The sequence below is a fragment of the Lactuca virosa genome, chromosome 2 (genome assembly GCF_052849685.1).
Source record: "Lactuca virosa cultivar CGN04683 chromosome 2, Lactuca_virosa_CGN04683_v6, whole genome shotgun sequence".
NCBI classification, from domain to species: domain Eukaryota; kingdom Viridiplantae; phylum Streptophyta; class Magnoliopsida; order Asterales; family Asteraceae; genus Lactuca; species Lactuca virosa.
The window spans coordinates 249,427,365-249,449,449 of NC_136427.1; the positions used below are offsets into that span (position 1 = coordinate 249,427,365).

Sequence of the window (22,085 nt, forward strand, 5' to 3'; positions counted from 1 at the left end):
TATATTACTTTCATTAGCGACAATATTTATATACACATACCGTTAGTTGGAGAAGTACATTCACTTCTAGCATGTTCTTTACTTCTCTTGTTGACATTTAAAAATTAAAATAACAAGAAAATCATTTTCTAACACACAACCATCCTAAAATCGTATCGTTTGACCTTGTTTAACCTCTTATTTTTATTTATATATTTTTTTTTCTGAAAAAACTAAATGAAATTTTATATTTTGGAGGGGTTTAATGGAAATTAAATGGGTGTTAAGAGGGTTACATCAATTATGTGAAAATATAACTTATTAATTAAATTATAAGTAAGAAAATTAGGTTGGTGAGTCCCAAGTCCCAAGCCAAGCTGTTTGGAGTAGCATTCAAGATGCCTTCATTCCACCAAACAAATAAGAGATATGCAACTATTTTTTAATAACAACTCTTGCTTCTTCCTTGAGTTTTATTTTTTATTTTTCTAAATTTATATATGATATCATCTTCTCGATTAATTATGACTACTTATTTAATGAAAACTATCCTTTTATAGAATATTGGAGGATTTAAGAAAAAAGACTGATACACAACGGATGCTTCTAATCAAAGTTTTTCTTTTTCTTTCCTTTTTAGTAACTATTAAGAAGTCCTCATCTCACCTTCTTGCATGCTCTCGAAGCATACATGCAGAAGTATTTGTATATAATAGCTGATTTTGTTGTTTAAACAGTTATATCTTGTGCATTAAGACATTTATGTCTTGAGAAAATATTTGATACGATTATTGTTTCATGTTATATGCTAAATGTATAAGAAATTAATCATTTATGTCTTGAGAAAATCTTTGATACGATTATTGTTTCATGTTATATGCTAAATGTATAAGAAATTAATCAATTTTTATATAAGAAATAATAAGTTTTTATGTTGAAAAGTTACATAATTTTATATCGTTATTTTAGTGAGTAATGAGATGTTTGTTTGAATACAATTATCATTACAGAAATCAATAGCATTGATTAACTCAACAAATCAATAGTGTTGATTAAGTTAACATTTAAACGTAATTTATATATATATTTTTAATTGTCTAGCGACTTTTCTAAACTATGTCTTAAATTTTATAACTTTTGTGAAACGAATTAAAATATAAAATAAAATAGGAACATTTGTTGTGGGCAAATATGTAATTCTGCATCACTTTAACATGATTTGTACCAACAATTTTGATCGAAAATATACAATATCATTTAAACAATGTTTAAGACATTCACTATTTTAGTAAAAGCATTACCATATGATATTCGATAATATTGATTGTCGGCATGCTTCTTTTTAAAACAAAAGGGCAAATTGTAATTAAACACAACTATTTGTACTCGATTTTATTTTAGACGCTTTTAGAATCAAAATCCAATGGTTTATGTTATACGTTTATAACTTAATAAGAGAAACCATTACTTACTAAATTAGTTATCTAAAATAAAGTATATTGACACAAAAATTCTTAAGTTTTTCAAAATAGAATTTTATCCTATATAACATAAGTTTTTTGTGCGATAAAACCAAAACTTTGCAATTTTTTTCCTACTTTTGCTTTTGTTATCTGTTATCATAGGTTTTAGGTTAACATTAAAAAAGATTCGTAAAAAAACCCCTAATTTTATAATTCTTTTAGGTTTTTACCTTATGTTTTTTCCCATATTATACATATTAATACAAAAAAACCTATTTATACATGAAAAAGTATTTAATTAAACATCGGATCTATATTTTTTTAAATGTTATTTCTTAAATTACAATTTTTTTTACCTATTTATTTGGTTTAAACGGGTAAAACTATGTTTTTAAAGTATAAATATGTTTGTTTAGAAGTGTAAATGTGTATTTTTTATATATATTTAGAAGTATAGATATATTTTTTAGAAGTATCAATATGTATTTTTAGAAATATAAATATAGTTTTTTTATAAATATTAATATATTTTTAGAAGTATAAAGACGTATTTTTACGTATTTAAAAATATATCAATCAAAAACATGTTTATATGAAAATATGTATTTTCACATAATTTTACAAATACATAAAATCTAAAAAACATAATTATGGTAAAAATGTACAAGATTGTAAACTTAAGGGTTGTTATTATTATTATTATTTTTTTTTATTTTTGGCAAATTGTATTTTATGATAATTTGTAAACTTGTGATAACAAATAATAAAAACAAAAGTAGAAAAAAACTTGCAAAGTTTCGGTTTTAACGCACTAAAAAGTAAAGAGTGATGTAGGTAAAACCGTATTTCTTTTTGAAAATTTAAATGGATTTTTTTTATGTCAATGTCCCCTAAAAAGAATCATATATATATATATATATATATATATATATATATATATATATAGAGAGAGAGAGAGAGAGAGAGCTAGGTTCATGTATTTAAAGTAATTGTTATGTTATTGTATGCATAAATGTGGGTCAATCAAAATTTAAAATAAAAATAAATAATTAAAATAAATAAATAAGGGTAAATAGGTAATTTGATAATTAGTTTCCACAAATAATATCCTATAATATGGTAATTTGATATTAATCACGTATATTTATAGATGATAATTTTAGGGTTTCAGTTTTCCAATTGACTTCTCCCAAGAGCCAAGATCAAAATCCCGATTTCTCGACATCAACACATCACTCATAAGCTTCGTGACATTCGTCGTCCGTCGATACTCGATTGCCTGTCCGTCTTCACCGAATCATCGTCTCTGGTTGTCTTCACCGTCTCCAGTCGTCTTCCTCGTCTCCGTCTGCCGAGTGCCGACTGCCGACCTGCTTTCCCGGTTAATTAAAACCCCATTTTCCCTCTCTGAAGTTTCAATCATCTCAATCTTCATCGATTTTGTGGTACAACTGAGTAACTAAGACTACATTTTGCCTTTTTCGATTACAGTTGTCGATTACATTCCACTGAGTTTGGGTTTGATTACATTTTGTCTTTATCATATGAATGTTTGGGGCATCTATTTTCGCTCCAGTTTCACCCCTAGGAGGGAATGACAAAGGGGTTTTGGGACTAGGGACTAGGGCCTGGGGGGTGTTTTGATTTTGAACCCTTTTCGGTTCCTCATTATGGAAGCCTATTTGATTCAATTCTCTTTACACGATCGGATTCGAAATTATTTGAATATCAGGCACACTTTCAGATTTCGGATTTAGTGTTTGATTTAAGATGAACGTTAATGATCTTCACAAGGTTTGGGAGATCAGAACGTTGAAGAGGAAGGTTGGAGGAGATGAGGCTAGGAGATTCCTTGAGAAAATCGCCAAACAGGTCCAACCCATCATGCACAAGCATAAATGGAGGGTTAAAGTTCTATCCGAGATGTGGTATCCTCTTCCTTCTTCTTCTTCTTCATTACATTAGGATTTTAAATCCCTAAATGTGTACATATATTTTATAAGTTGGTGATCTATTTTGTCCCGATAATTTCTTTGTTTTCCCTGTATGTGGTTATAACAAAATGATGACTCCACTCTAAAACAGTAGGTTGATCATACACTCTTCTGTTGGATGATTCAAAAATACAGTCTTGAATGATAACATTGAACGAAACCTATGCAAAATTGCTTACATTTACAAACTCCAAGGCATAGATTAACGATAATCTGATAGAAACGAATGTAAGGTACAATGATTTTCTGATAGACTCGATGTGTTTAGGTTTATTGGGAATTTGTTCTGATTGTCTAATTTTTACAGGAAATTGAAAGTTGTTTGATGCACACCAAGCGCTCGCTAAAATGCTTCAACTGAATGGTATTTCTTCGTTTATAGTATTCTATCAGAAAATAATGTTTTTTCATGATAATCATGAACATATTCTATTAGAATGCCCCGAATTAATATAATTATTGGTAAATGAATTCCAATTCTATCAGAATGGAATCACGAATTCCAATTATGCTGGAATGGAATATGAATATTTTCTCACTAATTTATTCATTAGATTTGTTTCCACAGAAGCTGATGCTTAAAGAACGGACCACGAAATTTGAACGACGCCTCTTAGCAACATTATTCTTTTAGAATAAATTTGTGTATTTGTTAGATTTTAATATTTTTTTCCCGATTTGAAAGTTTTTTAGTTTTATTCTTTAACAATAAATGTAATTCTTAGCAATTGTTACATGTATTCTATAAGAATTAATATAATTTTTGTTTTAATTCTTCAACTGCTGATTCGAGAATTTGTTATTCTACAAGAAAAATATGTTCAAGAATATTTTTATTATTTTATGGTTCAAGAATTTTTTTATTTTTGAATATATTCAAACATATTCTGTCAGAATGTCCGAAATAAAAATCTTATAATTCGTAAAATTGGATTTTTAAAATTAATAGAATCTATGATCCCTTAAAATATGCAAACTTCCTTTATTAAATCTATGTTAATTGACTAAAATACCCTTCTAGTTAAATTAGATGTTATTTTTCGATTATTTTTAATTCAATAATATGTATTAATCACTTTCTTAAAATAAGTAAAATGATTGGCCCATATTTATGCATACAATAACACAATAATTACTTTGAATAGAATAACCTAAGCTTTTATATATATATAATGAAATATTTTGTTTGATTTAAAGGATGTAGATATGCCCTTCATTCTGAGAAGTGAATTCTTAAAAAAAAAATGTTTTTTTAATGTAATTTACCAAACTGAAAAAGGTAAGTTTGGTGATATGATTTGTAATTGTAAAGTGAAATGTAGTTTTAAAAATGATAACGGCTACTGTCATGTTGATGATAGTGTAGAAATAAAAACACATTTTGTTTGCGTGTTAGTTTTGGCGTCAAATGGAAGCAATAAAACAATGAAGAAATTCAATTTTAGGTGCCAACAGCCGATGCAGATGGTGGAACACAAAAATATAAACCCCCCCCTCCATTCCATTCCATATTCATTGATTCAATCTCAATTCTCACACAACACTCTCACGTTCTGCTTCATTTGGAGTAATCATCAACTTACGTAATCCACCATCACATGCTGTGTTTTTGTTAACAGCCTCTTGTGTTTCTAATTCTAATCGCTAAGTACATTTCGCAAGGTCCGATTCAGTGATTCCTCCTTTTGATAATCAATCACCTGTTTTGTTTCAACGTATGTATATGTTCGTGTTCGCGTGTATTGGTTTTGGCGCCATCTTTGTTGTACTCGTACTCCATTTTCAACTGCTTTCATGAAGATTCAAACTTGTTTCAATTTTATTTTGTTTCAAAATTGCAGGCACTCCCAAGTCTTTCGGATTGCAGACCAATTCCGACGTCAATCAAGGTCAATTGGAAATTTTATATTCATCTTCAAATTCTTAGCAACGTTGATTTCCTCAACTGAAATTAGTATTTTCCTTATTTTGCATTTGTTATTGTATTCTGTATGTATCTATGTGACCAATATGTGTATGCTTTCAATCAAATAAGAAACTAATTAGGTCTCTGTGTTTACATGTTATTTTCTGTTTCAGATGGGAGAATTGACGGGGTATCAATTGGGGGTTATTGGTGCGTTGTTTCTATCTGTGGCATCATCTGTATCCATAGTCATCGTCAACAAAGCCCTGATGAGCAATCTTGGTTTTCCATTTGGTAAAATTTCTAATATTTCCTTTCGTTGTTACTTCCATTTCAAGTAACCATTTTGAGTATTATAAACAAAAAAAAAAAAAAAAATCCATCAATCCCCTCTACTAAATGGCCGGTTGTTAGACCATCATTGTCATTGAGAACAACTTAATCACTTTTGGATATTGCCTAATTATTTGCTTGATACACGACATATTCGAACTATCATTATACTTTATGCATAAATATTGGTACCCTTTTGTGTGTATAATATACACATGCTAAATTAGGGTTTTGTTTTTTTGATTTGATTTGGTAGCTACAACATTGACTAGTTGGCATCTAATGGTAACATATTGCACGCTTCATGTGGCACATCGTTTGAATTTCTTTGAGAACAAGAACATTGATATGAAGACTGTAATCCTATTTGGCATTCTAAATGGCGTTTCAATTGGTTTTCTTAACTTGAGCCTTGGATTCAACTCCATTGGCTTTTACCAGGTTTGTCTTTCTTCAATCTCAAGCATTCAAATTTCCAATACTACCCTTACATGAACAGTTTCAAATTAGCATATGCATTTCTGGTTTGTATTTTGTTTGACAGATGACCAAACTTGCAATCATTCCTTTCACTGTTCTGTTAGAAACTCTTTTCTTGAAAAAACAATTCAGGTAATTAAATGAACTTTTATATATATTGATCATTAGTGATTAGTGATTACCAAATATATGTTTATTTTGAATTATTGCAGCCAGAAAATAAAGTTATCTCTTTTCCTCCTACTTGTTGGAGTTGGAATTGCATCAGTGACTGATCTTCAGCTCAATTTTGTTGGCACAGTTCTCTCACTTCTAGCCATCATGACCACATGTGTTGGTCAAATTGTATCCTACCTCCCACTTTATATATATATATATATATATATATATATATATATATATATATATATATATATATTAAATCCAAAAAAAGAATAAAAATATTTATTCAAAGTTGTTATTCTTAACAAAAGAATGAAAAAATCAGCTGACAAACACAATTCAAAAGAGACTAAATGTGACATCAACTCAGCTGCTATATCAATCAGCACCATTCCAAGCAGCTATTCTGTTTGTCACAGGCCCAATGGTAGACCAATACCTCACCAAGCAATATGTTTTTGCTTTCAAATATTCGCCTCTTGTTTTGGTAATAATTAATTCCAATTCCAACATTACCCTTTTTCTTCCATTTTAATTCCAATTTATAACAAACTTCCATGTGTGTTGTGTTGCAGGGATTTATAATACTTTCATGTGTGATTGCGGTTTCGGTGAATTTTAGTACATTTTTGGTGATTGGAAAAACATCACCAGTAACATACCAAGTACTTGGGCATTTAAAGACATGTCTTGTTCTTGGATTCGGGTATACATTGCTACATGACCCTTTCACTCAAAGAAACATCATTGGAATCCTTGTTGCCATTCTTGGAATGGGATTGTATTCCTACTTTTGCACACATGAAAACAAAAAGAAACAAATGCTTGATCTCTCTCCGGCTTCCCAGGTACCCCCTATTTTTTAATCCAATTAAATCGGACCCCACATACGATCATGATAATGATTTTTTTTTTTTTTTAAATATATTTTCAGATTAAAGATAAAGATAGTAATACACCTCTGTTGGGACACCAAGATAAAGAAAATCATTTTGAAGTGAAGAAAGCAACTAAAGACTCCCTTGTTTAAGCTAAAGCGACTGGTCTATATAGGGGATTTTTAATGTGTTTATTTTTCCTTTCCTTTTATCATGTAATTCAATTGAGTATCATGAAATTTTGATTCTTTTAAATAAAATTAAATCTACAACATCAACATGTATTTGTTTTATCTTCACATGGCTTCAATTACTAATATCACATTTGTAGTAATGTCGACAAAACAATTTTTTTTTTTTTTTTTTTTTTTTTTTGTCGTTGTTAAAAAAGTGTTACAGATGAATGGCAATAAGCATTCATGTGGAAATTATGTACAACAATCGCTCATCGTCATCAATTTTATGTGATTGTTTTTTCTTTGTAGAAAGAGCTTTAAAAACAGAAATGATTCAAGCATATCTTGTGTTTGGCTTTATGCAAAATAACTTAGAGTTCTTATGTTAAGCGGGGAGGAGTTATTTAGATAAATTAAAATTTAAAATGATGGAAAGGTCATATATATTTTAATTGTTTTCCTAAAAACAAATTAGTACTTTTGATGAAACAATTTCTTTGAATCAAACAAAAACTATCAGGAAACGTAATTTTCTTTTGTGACATATCCTGTATTCAACATCTATTTTTAATAAATGCAAGGGCCAAATTAATGCCAATCAAGGACAAAGTACAATACCAAAGAGTTAAATGCTAAGAAAAGTAGCAATTTTTAACATATAAACTACCGAATGTTTTAGATATTTAATATTAATTCTATATTACTACTATGTACTATGTACTATGTTTCAAAGGTAATGACTCTAACACATGATTTCTCCACATTATCAACAAGCCAATGACTACATACTATCATACATACATAGTAAACTAGTTTTTTAATAAGTTATTGATAAACTAGATTATAAGCTAAGATTTTCAGCTAACGTGCCAAATAACTACAAGAAAAAAGAGTATGATCACACAATCATATTTTAGAAAGAAACTAAGGTTTTAAAAACATGATCGGAGACCGAACTAGCCGTCTTACCAGTTCGATGGTTTAGTTGGTCTAACCGGTCTCAAAAACCGGATGATGTCATAATTACATTATTATTAATTTTAATTATATAAAAATACAAATAATGATTTTTTTTTAATTATCAATTTTTACCGGTTCACAACACAGAAGGTTTTTTGACCTCTAAGAACCGGATCTAGGACTGGTTCCCAGTTAAATTGGTTGAAGCGGCCGGTCCTATACGGTTTTCAAAAATGGAAAGAAACTATTTTGACTTGTTTGACAAATTTCGAATTTTTGTTTCTATTCGTTAATTTTGAGGTTATTGAAGGCTTAATTTGGGTTTTTCCAAAAGTCGAAAGCTCAGAAGATGTATTATTGTTTCTGCACCCCAACCAATCGTACCCTTTCTTAATATTCTCAAAAGTGTTCTTGATTCGTCTTTCTTCCCTACAGTCAAATACTTTCTTCAAATCGATTCTTGTAATTTTTTCTTAAGTTATTGATTGGTAGGGTACGATATTTTTGGTTTTATGATTGTTGTTTCTCCAAGTTAGGTTATTGTTCGATCAGTATTATGTGTTTACTTTTTGCCATCCATTTGTTCGCTAAAATGCTTGAGTGGTTGTCTGCCTTTTGTTATGCATTTTTTTTACTTTATAAGCTTTTTTATTATAATACGTCTCACTCACAGTATAAACCTAAGAAGTGGATGCTACTTTGTGCAGAGAAGACCATCTGTGTAACGCATTGTTCTGAATCGATTCCTAATTCGAGGCTGCGGCCCGAAGATCGGTCATCATAAGGCTTAGGGCCTTTGAATAGGTGAGATCTAGGCCCATTTGGGTGAGAGTGATGTAATTGAAGTGATCCGTGTGTTTGGTTTGTGTTTTGGAGCCTAGGGGTATTTTGGTAAAGTGTCAGTTCGAGCTTTTTTGGAAATTGGATTTTTGTTCGAAAGGTCTTAAGGCTAGTATGAGTTGATAGAAGTGTAGGGATTATCATTACCTTTCCGTGGATATAAGGATCGCCGGAAATGGACTTATAACAAAAAAGTTATGCCCTTCGGAAGTTTGGTGGTTTTAAGGTTTAGCGGGGTACGCGGGGCGTACTGACCAGGATGGTCGCGGATGCTCTTCGGAGTACGTTGGGCGTACCATATGCACGTTGGGCGTACTCCAGTCAGACCCAAACCCTATTTTAGGGTTTTGGACCCTATTTAAACTCGTTATCTCATAACTTAACCCTAATATCTTCAGCCCCCATCCCTCTAAACCCTAGAAATCGACCCTTAGCCCCCATTTGAGTGATTCTTGAGCTTCAAAGTGATTTATGTGTGTTTTTGGTGCTTGAGGAGGAAGAAGGAACTTCTTGAAGAGTCATTGCTTGACTTGGAGCTTTCGGATCCAGGCTTTGTTCACCTAGATCTAACTTCTGGAGGTATAAAGTCTCAACCTTGACAACTCTTTATTGTAGATCTAACTAGGTGGCATTTTGTTATGATTTTGGTCCCTTTGTGGTGGTTCTTGTGAGTAGAAGTTACTCCAGAACCTTTGAGCTTCATATTTGGCCCTTGTTGGGGTTATGGAGTCATAAAGTTTGGATCTTGATGAGTATAAACCTTCCATGCATGATTTGGTAGTCTTTTGGTGAAGCTTGGGACTTAGGGTTTTGATTTGGGTTCTATTAAGTCATGCTAAGTCATAAAGTTAGGAACTTTATGACTTAGACTAAGGTCTTAAGGTATTAATAAGTTTTTAAGACATTTTGGGAGTGATTTTGACCCTTGGAGTTCATCTTTGGTGTTGGGCTTCATTAAGCCATGCAAAGGTTTAAAGCCTTCGACTTTATGGACCAAGTCACTTATATTTAGCTATTCTGAGGTTTTGGACGTCTTGGCTTAAAGGATTAAGACGTTTTCTAGATTGGTTATGGGCAGGGTCAGTACGTGGGGCATACCTCCTCGTACACGGGGTGTACTGGGTTTCTTGGTCGTACGCTTAGCGTACTCACTGAGTACCCGGGGCGTACTCAGTCAGATGGGATTTTGCATTTGGGCTTCAAGTTTGGGCTTTCTTTTGGGCTTGGTTGTTGGGTTATTAATGGGTCATCTGAGTACAAGTGTTTTGGACTAGGAAAAATGGTTGGGCTTTAGGGTAAGACCCATGTAAGGGGTTTGGGCCCAATTTGGAAAATTGGGCCATATTTGGGCCTTGGTTGATTAGTTGGCCTTTGGGCCTTACAGATTGTGAGTTTGGGCCTTAGTCTTGGACCAAGCTAGGTTAGGGGTAAAATGGTCTTTTTACCCCAAGAATGGATTTATGGTTATGGATTGGAACCCAATTGTTGATTGGGTGTTTTTTTTGACTTTGATAGTTCGGGGATCTGTCAGTTAGTAGCCAGGGATTTTTTGTCTGTTTCAGTAGTGCAAGGTGAGTCTTATCACTATATCCATGGGTCGAAGACACCAATGCCGGCCCATTACTTGTTATGCGGAATGGTAGTTGTCACTGTGATACTTGCATGGAAGACCATGGGGGAGCTCATGGCACTTGGATATCAGACCATAGGGGGAGCCCATGGCACTTGGATATCAGAGCATGGGGGGAGCCCATGGCATTCTAGGTAAAAGACCATGGGGGAGCCCATGGCAACTATATGTATGTCGCATGATATTATGTGGTTGTATGTTATATGATATTTTGGGGAACTCACTAAGCTTTGTGCTTACGGTATTCAGTTTATTATTCAGGTACTCCGGTTTTCAAATGAAAGAGCTCGAGAAGATTGCAGAGCACACACCATATGTTTCCGCATTCTATGAATTACTCTGATTTGATGATGTTTTGATAAATCTTGGTTACCTTGGTTTTATGGGAAAGATATGTATTAACAATTTATTAATCTAAAAACAAAAATTTTTATGTCATGATTTTTGGGACGTTACAAGTTGGTATCAGAGCCTTGGTTTGAGGGATTCAGACATACTCTCGGGTGTGTCTGAAATCAAACTGAGGAATTGGTAAAGTTTTTAAAAGAAAAGTATTTTTAAGAAAGAGTTTTCTAAGATAAGAAAAGGGTATGGTGCATGCAATCAGTCGAGCTCAAGTAAGTGTTCCCAAAATACACATACATGTTGTCTGTTATGATTTGGTCTATGAATCTATGAATCACATGCTAGTTAGGGCTAGGGATCTGCTCAGTTTTTGCATGATAGAATGCTATGAGAGATGCCTCTATATGCCTATTGTGTGAGTTGGTAGGATTGCATGATAGTAATGATTAGTCAGTGATAGATTGGCCTGATATGTGATGATGTGTAGTCTTGAGAACATTGGATGACATGCTGGGTTGGGAATGGTTATTGGTATCAGTAATTGCTAAGTGTATGTTTTAAAAATTGTATACAGTTAGGATCATATAGCCCTAGAATGATTGATTCAGCCTTATTTCATGCCCCTTGTCTGGATGTGCTCCTAGGGTAGATTCTTTTATTCGACAGTCTATTTGATCCTGTTTTGTGTATAATTTGCATGCATAAGGCAGCCGGAAGTGAGGGTGGAAGTTCCTAGCATGAGTAATAGTGCATGGGATTGGATGCCTGTGGTTATTCTATGGATTGGAGTGTTACTGCACAAATGTTGCTTGCTTTGCGCTTTGTGGAACTATTAGGTGATGGGAGTTAGCTACCAAGTGAGTACATCAAGTCACATGTGACAAAGGTTGAATAATCTCAGAGTGATGGATTTGACCCTATTGCGTAGCTCTTGTCTGAGTCCAACCGTTGTAGGGATGAGTCTGTTGCTTGAAGGATTATCTAAGCTTTGTTGCATTTGATTGTATTCATAAGGTGGGTGACTGAAATTATGGGGAGTTCTTTAGCAGCTGGTGGCAGGGGGAGGTTGGGAACCTAGGAAAGCCTAGGGATTGCTTCAATGGATTTTGTTGAGCTTGGTAGCCAACTGCTTCCGCATCGCCTGTTTACCGCTCTCAATACCGGCGACCACACATGCCACCTTCTAGTGCCGGACCCCAAGCGAAAATTCTTCACTCTCAATGACCCGGTCATCTACCCGAACCATCCCCTCTTGAAGGATCCAGGCTAAATGCTCTTCCAAGGCTCTCTTCATCGACGCTTCGACCGCCAGCTGCTTTCTTTGTTGTCACGCATGCACTTCCATTGCTTCCTTCTCTGCCACTAGATCTCCCACTTGTTGCAACAAACACTCCACCTCCCCATCCAAGCTAATTACTTGGTCTTCAGTAGTAGGCTTCTCTACAGCTAGAACAATATAATGCTCTTCGAACTTGCATTTCTCATCCTCAAGGAGCCACACCTTCTCACCAAGCTCATGTTGGATTAATGTCTAAGTCCATAACTATATTTGGTATGTACTTGACCCGACCCGGCATGGTCCATTTGGTTTGCACTTTACCGGCACAATTTATATGGATAGTCTTTTGAGAATAGTATATTTATGATTTATATTAATATATTATAAGTTCTAATATATTAATATGGAATCATATTATTTAATTAGTATTGATCAAGAATTAATTTAGAATTAATTAAGTGATCAAAAAGAACTAATTAAATATGGACTCTTATATATATGGAATGAGCCAAGTTCATTTAGGTTGGGCTAAGCTTTCATGGATGGTCCATGGAGCTTTTAACCCATGGATCCTATGTAAATGAAAGGTCATGGGTATTAGGGTTTACATGGATGTAACCCTAATCCTCCATAATATATAAAGGGGTCATTGGCTCACAAAATTGGCACAAGTGTGTGATAATAAGAGTGGGCCGATTTTAGTGTGCATACATATTCTCTCAAGTTCTTCCAAGGTGTTTTGGTGATTTGTGATTCCATTTGAGGCTTCCACACTATTGGGGCTAAGCTCTTAAAGCTTGAAGACATCAAGCTACATCAAAAGGTATGTCATCTAACTAGAACTTTGTAGTATAGGTGCTTCATAATATGCTAGTTAGGATGAAACCTTGGAATAGTTAATATTTGCATGTATAATAGAGAAAACATAGATCCAAGGTTTATAGGGTTGCATGTACACCATAGGAGTGTTAGAATGCTCAAAACCCAACAGTGGTATCAGAGCCATGGGTTGTTTTCTGTTATATTGATGCAAATGTTTTATTTTTAAGTTGGAAAAAAAAAGAAAAAAAAACATGACTTTTGTCAAATTTTAAGATAATTACTTGTTTTTGTGAAAAACTAATTATTTGTAAAATTTGAATCATTTGCTATATGAGTTGAATTAGGTCAAATTTAGTAAAAGATAAAATGATATGATTATTTTATTAGTTTTAAAAGTTTGATCTAAAGAGTTTTTTGAAACCTCCATAAGTTATGGATATGAAAAGGTTTTTTAAAAAAAATTGATTCAAAGTTTTTTATGGAGTTACAAAACTTAGTCTTAATGTTTTAAAGAATTCCATAACTTGTTCTTAAGTTATGGAACATGAAAAGTTTCATCATAAAACAAGTATTTAACTCCATAAGTTATGGAATCCAAAAGTTTTCAAGAGTTACAAAACTTGCCCTCAAGTTTTGGAATTTGGAAAAAGTTTTTTTTATGATAAAAAAAAAGAATTGAATTCTAAAACTCTTGGGTTCATAACTTAAACAATTAATTAAATGGTTTTCATTTTGAATTTAATAATTGGAATTATGATGTTTTTATTGAATAATTCAATTAACTCTTATGGACTTTATTAATAGATAATTAAAGCGTTTAATTAAAAGAGTGTTATTAATCCATAAATATATGGTTTGAGTTTAATTAAATTAAAAGTCTAGTTTAATTAATAGATTAAACCACCAAGTATTTTAAATGTCTAAAATACACCCTTATACTATTATAATATTAAAAGTTTAATATATTATATGTATAAGAGCAAGTCGTCTTACCATTAGTAGGCCTCATTCACGAAGCCGGTCTATAAGGGGGGTATAAGGTTACTGCCTATAAAATGGCAGTTTAATGGGTGTCCACTCTCACTCACCGCTTCCTTGACCGGTGGAGGGTCGTTAGCCGAACAGGTAGGACAAGGACTATAATTCTCCCTTCATTATAAGTATAATGATAAATACTAAGTAACTAAACACTTATAAATTCCCAATCTTAGTTACTTAGGAAAATGTGAATAAGGTGCTAATCCATGAAATTACACTTTGCACTTTGTTTAAGCTGTTAGTGGAGCGTGTGTGGTTAACCGACACACTAACCTGGACTTAACAAGGTAGGCAACGGGTAACTTAATGTTTATCATAGTATCGTTGAAGCGTGTGTGGTTAACCGGCACATCGATTGAGGGGTAAATATTAAGGGTACCAAGTATATTTGCATGGTTACTTCACACCTTGTTTTGTGATCCTCGGCATCCCAGTCACAAAACCTGAAGGGCACACTCGAGATTGAAACATGCCATTGAAAAGTTCAATGAATCTCAAAAGAATCTAGGAGTTTCAAAACCAATTAAAACATAATAATACATTTCGTTTATCTTGGTGGAAATTGGTGAATCGTCATTCACCTACCTTCAAATATTTTATAGCTTGGATTACGGCATCCCTCTTCCAAGTTATAAAATAGTTTGTTGGGTCCTAGCCTTAATATATCATATTGGGTGTTATATTAAGGACTTAAATCAACTTTACGTGAATTTCTCCCATTGTTGATGTCTGGTTTAGACAACAATGATCTTCCCAAACCAAGCTTTCCTAATGAATATGACTTCCCGAGTTTGGCTCATGGAAGTCATACTTCTCTTCCTCCACCTCCTCCAATTATTCTCCCTAACCCACAAGTTCAAGGTCACTCAAGCCCAAATGGCAAGCAAGGTCTATGTGTGATCACATCTTAGAGATGAAGTCACATATTGACAAGCCGGGATAGTTGGGTGTCAAAGTCTTGAGAAAGTTGGATGTTTAATCACTTTCTAAGTCACATAGTGAGTTCCTTTGGGACTGCTATGAAACAGACTATGACATGAACCTTAATGATCATATCTATTTGCTTGGTGCTGCTGAATCAGCAATGATTTGGAACGATAGTAAAGCAAATTTGATTAGAAGATCAACTTCCCAAAAACTTTATGGGCAGTGACAATGGTGACACTGGAAATCCAGAAAAAGCATTCTCTTCCCAATGGAAAGGGATTGGCCATAGTCAACCCGGTTGACCAAATGGTAAAGAGAAAGGCTAAGTCTGAGATAGTCCCATTACCAAAGGGTCAATATGTTTATTTTGCCAAAGGAAGGGGCGTTGATTGCAAAGCTGCCAAATTTACCTAAGGATGTTAAAGTCAATAAGTTTGACTCTACATCAGGTAGAGCCCATTATCTAACTCTGTTAAGTTCTATTCTGAGATCCTCATTACATGATGTGACTGGGTCACATGTTGATGTTTTAAGAATCAAAGAATAGAGAGAAATCTTAAAGGAAGTATATGCTGATTCTGATCGCGAAGGTGGATTTCGATCGCATCAGAATTTTGAGCAGTTGCTTAAGAAGTTATGATATATTGCTAAGGAATAGATAACAACAATTTTCCATGTGGATTGTAAGGATAAGTTTTTCCGCAAAGTTTTAAAATAAAAGAAAATTGTTTAATTTTATTTATTTGAAGTATCCTTACAATGGCATTTGTGGAAAATTGTTGCTTATATGATTCCACTGACAGCAATATTGGAAAATGGATTTGATTCTTCCATTTGTGGTAGTGTCTAAATTTACCAAATCAGGAAAGTTCCTCATCGCCCAAGTTTCAATTGGACCGAAACTTGGAATCATGCAAGTTGAATAGTATGATGAATGAGAACTTTCAAGCATTGGAAAATCAAGACTAATTACTTGTTCACGTGGATGTGTGAGTCAAGTGAAGGACTAAAGGGATCAAGTATACATTCGTGTGCACTGGTCATGTCCACCACAAAGCTCGTTAAGACTATTTGATTTACTAAAGTTTAGTAAATATGGTTATACTTACAAGTTTAAGTATAATTCTGAAACATTGGAAAAGTCTCAATGTATGGCAGAACGAATGGGAAGAATCAAATTAGGCAGAAAGATAAAAGTTTCTCAAATCTGAAAAGATGGGAGAGTACTTTAGTATCATGTTTGTGATCATCTCAATGATTTATAAATCATATCACAATTAGTCCTCTAAAGGTCATCTTAGTGCATTCTTATGACTAAGAAGAGGAGTCATGAATTGTTGAAATGGTTAGATCAGGAAGATGAGTCATACTTCGTTCCAAAACAATTCTTAGAATCATACTCCAAGATTGTAACTTGAGTGACATATCTTAAAGAAAGGTTTAAAACACTTGTCAAATGTAAGAGTAAAAGTGTCATACTCTTGTACATTTGAAATTGGTAAGTTGTGATGTTTTGGATAAAACTAAGACCAACTAAGGCCAATTGTGTGAAGTGTTTGTCTTGATAAAGAATCCGCACTATCTCTTGAGTATTTGGCAAGATAGTCTTATATGTCAAGAGGATAGTGGGAGTCTTAAAGATCCTAAAAAGAATTTCAAGAACTAATCAAGAATAAAACCTGAGGTTCTTCACTAGTACACTACTTGAGGTTTATAACCTATCGTGTTGACATATTCTGTGCCCATTCCAGTTAAAGTTGGCTTTGCATAGGAGTTCTGAAAGTTCTCAATTGGTTGCATAACAACTTGGAAGCAATGGCAGGCCCTGTACTTCCAGGTGGCAAGAAGTTAAGATTGCATAAGTTCAGTCCATATGAGTTTGGATTTGTCATTATCCTTGTCTTGTGACTATGGTTTTGACGATTCACATGGATAAGAACACATACACCATAAAATCTAAGGGTCATAAGGTTTCTCTCCAATTCATGAAAATGATGGTGAGGAAACACTTCCACCAAGTAGATTTGAAGCAGATGGCAAAAGGTCTAAACAATTGAGACTATGATTACGGCATCCCTTTTCATAGTTCTGAAACTGTTTAGACACACATGCATGCTATCTAAGGAAAGGTGTATGATTTTGATAAAGTTTTATCAAAGCATCTCGTATCAGAAATCTGAACTTTGGTAAGAAAGTCAATAAAGTATTGATTTCTAGAAGTCCACCTGATTTCTGAGTACATGTCAAAGCTAGTGGGAGCATAAGTGTTATGCTAATAATCATCATGTTAGTGGGAGCATGATAATTATTGTTAGTGTTGCAAGTTAGCAATGTTTATTATAGAAAACAAAAGTTTCAATTTGTGAGGCTGCAGGGATTGAAAAAGTTGTTTTGCTATAATTAAGGGAGAGGATATACTTCATTTAAGTTCTAAAGGCTTAGATTGAGACCTTAATCATCTTTAGTCAAGAATATATATATGAATTTCATGTTGGATTGGTTCAACTTAAGGAAATTCTATATATGGCGTTCTCAAAATTCGATTATGATTATGGCATCCCTCTTCATAGTCAAATTTTGAAAAACATGGCAAATAAAAATATTGTAGCAAAAGACTGGTCTAGAATCATGTCTTTATGTGAGACATCATGAATCGTGTACCATTTGCTTTGGGTACAGGATCGATTGCATGTGCTATAATATTTGTCATTTCTAAATTTTTCCAAATGCCCAGAGGCATTAAGAAGGGAAAAGGTCTAGAATTGGATATGACTAAAATGATTAAGCAATTGTCGAGGACAATCTGAGGTTTACCAAAGATTGGTTGCTCAGGGACAGTTGGAAGTATAGTGCTAATTTTGGAAGGACCATATTGACATATTCTGAAAATAGGCATCTCTTATTCAGAAGTGATAGTCAAAATGAGAATATGGAGTTGTCTCCATAGGTGGAAGTTATCTGTGTAAGATTAGAAAACTTAATGCAAGAAGCATGTCCAAAGTAATGTACTTTGAATATGAGACTTAGTTTCCATGGAGTTGATCTCCATTGGAATACCTTATAATGACTGTTGACAAGTCTTTGTGACTTTGTACATATTCATTACAGGAGGGTCAGTGCATATAAGTTTAAAATATAAACAGATTTCGATAAATGATAGGAATTTGAAATTCTCACATTTTTCAATAAGGATTTGGGAGTGTGAAATTAGAATCATTGAAATTATGTTCAATTGGTTTATTTCACAAAGTAAGGATCATAGACAAACATAGAGTGCATACTTGGTGTATGACAAAGCTATTGTTTAAGAAAAACATAGTGTACATGCTTGGAGCATGGGACAACTAGTGTTTTTAATTCAAGTATAAAGTTGATAAAACCGAAACAATGAATAATGAGTAATCAGTATGGTGATAAATAAAAGTGTTTATTTATATTCATAGGGTTTGATACCATATTTGATTCATTTATTCTTGTGTTTCACTTTGCATGTTTTGACTTCCAGAATAACTAAGTCGCTCTTCCTGAATGATTAAGTTATTCAAACCATCCACAATCGGTCATATGTTGGAAGTAGATATGAATCAAGACTGTCATGGGTTGGTTTGTAGAGGTCCAAGGTGGTGGACAAAGTGGTGCTACAACACTCATGAGTGCTCAGAAGTTCTGAGTATTGGTTTCAACCCACGCTCATTTGAATCACTTCATGAATTTTATCACGAGTGATCATGAGACGATAATATCTTATATTCTTCAAACCTAGAGATATGAGTTGTTACTATGAGTTGGTTATACATTGATTGCACGAAAACGCATTTGGTAACTCGATGTTATAAAACGTGCCTTTGTGTATGATTCAACAAGTAGTAGAACAATCCATATGAGTCGAAGTTTATCCATTCCTTTTACCTTCGGGATAAAAGCGATATCTGTGGGCCCCTCGATGATTTAGCGATGACACATGTGAGTGCTTAGCCAAGCCAGGACTGATTTGATTTGTTCAATCAGTCAGTCATCATAAATCGAAAATTAGGAAACAACAAATGGACAGAGAGAATGATTATAATCCATGTCTCAGTCCATATGATATCTAGAATGGAGGAATATATGATCCCTTATCTAATGGACAAGTCATTGACAAGGTTAGAGTTCGACAGCGACATTAAGAGCTACGATTGCCAGTTAGGTTTTGAAGTCATACTCAATAATAGTTTTAGACTTATCCAAGTGGGAGACTGTTGGATTAATGTCTAAGTCCATAACTATATTTGGTATGTACTTGACCCGACCCGGCATGGTCCATTTGGTTTGCACTTCACCGGCACAATTTATATGGATAGTCTTTTGAGAATAGTATATTTATGATTTATATTAATATATTATAAGTTCTAATATATTAATATGGAATCATATTATTTAATTAGTATTGATCAAGAATTAATTTAGAATTAATTAAGTGATCAAAAAGAACTAATTAAATATGGACTCTTATATATATGGAATGGGCCAAGTTCATTTAGGTTGGGCTAAGCTTTCATGGATGGTCCATGGAGCTTTTAACCCATGGATCCTATGTAAATGAAAGGTCATGGGTATTAGGGTTTACATGGATGTAACCCTAATCCTCCATAATATATAAAGGGGTCCTTGGCTCACAAAATTGGCACAAGTGTGTGAAAATAAGAGTGGGCCGATTTTAGTGTGCATACATATTCTCTCAAGTTCTTCCAAGGTGTTTTGGTGATTTGTGATTCCATTTGAGGCTTCCACACTATTGGGGCTAAGCTCTTAAAGCTTGAAGACATCAAGCTACATCAAAAGGTATGTCATCTAACTAGAACTTTGTAGTATAGGTGCTTCATAATATGCTAGTTAGGATGAAACCTTGGAATAGTTAATATTTGCATGTATAATAGAGAAAACATAGATCCAAGGTTTATAGGGTTGCATGTACACCATAGGAGTGTTAGAATGCTCAAAACCCAACAGCTCATGACGCTCAGTCTTGATGACAGCCAACTCCATCAAGTCAGCACCCAAGTAGCAAAGGCGACCATCTGCCGCCACCGAATACGGATGAACCTGGGCTGTAACATACTAGAGATCAGTCGCCATATGGGAATGAGAAAGGAGTTCTAATGACTCCAAAGTGGCAGGAGGAAATGCATGACGAAACCATTCATGAGCATTGGAGTTTGCCTCAGAAGAGACCCGTGAGTGAAATTCCACATCGGGCAATACACACCATCGTTTCTCGGTTGTGTAGACACGGTGCCAGAAATGGCACCACCGGGAGGTGGAACTGAGTAGGAACTGGAGGAAACTTTAGGACAAGCTGCAGGCTTCTTACCAAGGTCACCATCACCTAGATCGACCGCATCTCTAGTTCCCTTTACCGGTCGTTGATGTGGTGCAGTAGTTTCTTGGCCCACTCTCTTCAACCGATGTAAAGCGTCATCATCAAGAATGTCGATCACATCAGGCGAGCCTCCATGCAGGAAATCAGTGTTACGTTTCTTGGGCAATCGGCCACCAATTGTGCTGGCCCCAACATCACCTATGAGCGAGGAATCCGCCCAAGCTGTGTGGCGCTTAATGGTGGTTCGACTACCGTCAATAGACCCACCCTTCACCGTCCGCACCCCGGATAAACAAAATGAAGGATTTCCATGGGAAACACCATCCACATCTATACCCGACAGACCTGAGTCGGATTGAGTGCCATACCCTTCATGTGCAGCGATGGGAGGAACTTTTAGAACCAGCACAATAGTCGTGCTACTGGGCGGTGGGAGAGTCTCCACCAAAAGGGAATTCATGATACTGAAGGTCATCTTTAAAATTCCCACACAACTCTCTCTCTCCAGGGACAAAACCCTCTCATCACATGCAAACCAAATAACAATCATTAAACGACCGACCTACTCCCAAAGGAAGCTTCTTAAAACAAGGGGGGGTAGGGAAATGGCACTTACTATCCTTCTCCACGTAAAATTAAGGCATCATCCCTCGAGCTCGTGAAGCAGCACTCATTCATGTCGCTGCCAGGAAGCAATCCTGCCAATCTTCCCCGTTGACGCAGATCACCTTCAACACTTAAGCCACGGACAAACTGGCGCATGACAGCTGGGTTGTCCGATCCGAGGAGATGGTCACACGAGGATAGCTAGGATCGAACAGGTCATTGTTAACCCACAACCGCTGATACTGCCAATTCTTTCGAGGAGCCCTCTGGTTAACAATAAACGCATGAGTATTGCATTGCTGAGAGAAAGTTTATACACCAGATCGAGTGGACGAGTTAAATAAAAACTGGAAGGCCCAGAGTTTGGGAAGCACGCCCAATGCTCGACAAGCAACTCAAACCCAACAATCTTATTAACAGAATTAGGAGTGAGGTCGTCCACAGAGAAACCATACACGCGCATAACCTCATCAAAGAGATCCAATATTGGCAATCGGACCCCACTTCAAAGATCGACACAGGGGAATTTTAAATACAAAGCAGGATAATCGAATAGTTACCGCAGTAAAAACCGTATGTGCATAACGGCTCTGTCACACCAACGGACACCAGAGTCATCCCCACCAAACGTGTGTTAACGTATCCCTCCAGTAATACATCATCCTAATGCAAAAGTCTACTAGCCTAAGGGACTTGTTAACGTATCCCTCCAGGAATATGTAGATAATTGAGCGATTATCTAAAGGATGACCTAGCTAACGGTCGCCACCCAACAAAAGTGATAGGTCAGGGCCCTCGCCCTCAATGCCTCACACTCAGACCCCGACTCTCTAACGTCCAACTCAGAACCAGAGGTTCCAGTCTATAACAAGCCAAAGCAATACTAATCGATCCCCTGAGCAACAGGT

The 22,085-nt window shown here is 34.7% G+C and overlaps 1 protein-coding gene across 2 annotated transcripts; it reads left to right on the plus strand.

Moving 5' to 3' along the window:
- Nucleotides 1–4,873: 4,873 nt before the first annotated feature.
- LOC145160737 (Nucleotide/sugar transporter family protein) lies at nucleotides 4,874–7,488 on the plus strand. Of its 2 annotated transcripts, none has more exons than XM_079080042.1 (9): nucleotides 4,874–5,151; nucleotides 5,278–5,325; nucleotides 5,516–5,636; nucleotides 5,932–6,116; nucleotides 6,220–6,287; nucleotides 6,368–6,500; nucleotides 6,643–6,804; nucleotides 6,893–7,165; nucleotides 7,252–7,488. In XM_079080042.1, the coding sequence occupies exons 3-9, from the start codon at nucleotides 5,516–5,518 to the stop codon at nucleotides 7,345–7,347; spliced, it is 1,038 nt and encodes a 345-aa protein (XP_078936168.1). In that variant the 5' UTR covers nucleotides 4,874–5,151; nucleotides 5,278–5,325; the 3' UTR covers nucleotides 7,348–7,488. The 2 variants fall into 2 exon arrangements, with proteins under 2 accessions (XP_078936168.1, XP_078936167.1); XM_079080041.1 differs by having other exon boundaries at nucleotides 4,874–5,098.
- Nucleotides 7,489–22,085: the final 14,597 nt, after the last annotated feature.

Excerpts from the sequence above, each read along its gene's own strand:
- LOC145160737 (XM_079080042.1), top strand. The coding sequence starts at position 5,516 with ATGGGAGAATTGACGGGGTATCAATTGGGGGTTATTGGTGCGTTGTTT. Across the intron at positions 6,501-6,642 it reads CCACATGTGTTGGTCAAATT|CTGACAAACACAATTCAAAA; the intron begins GTATCCTACCTC and ends TGAAAAAATCAG. Across the intron at positions 6,805-6,892 it reads AATATTCGCCTCTTGTTTTG|GGATTTATAATACTTTCATG; the intron begins GTAATAATTAAT and ends GTTGTGTTGCAG.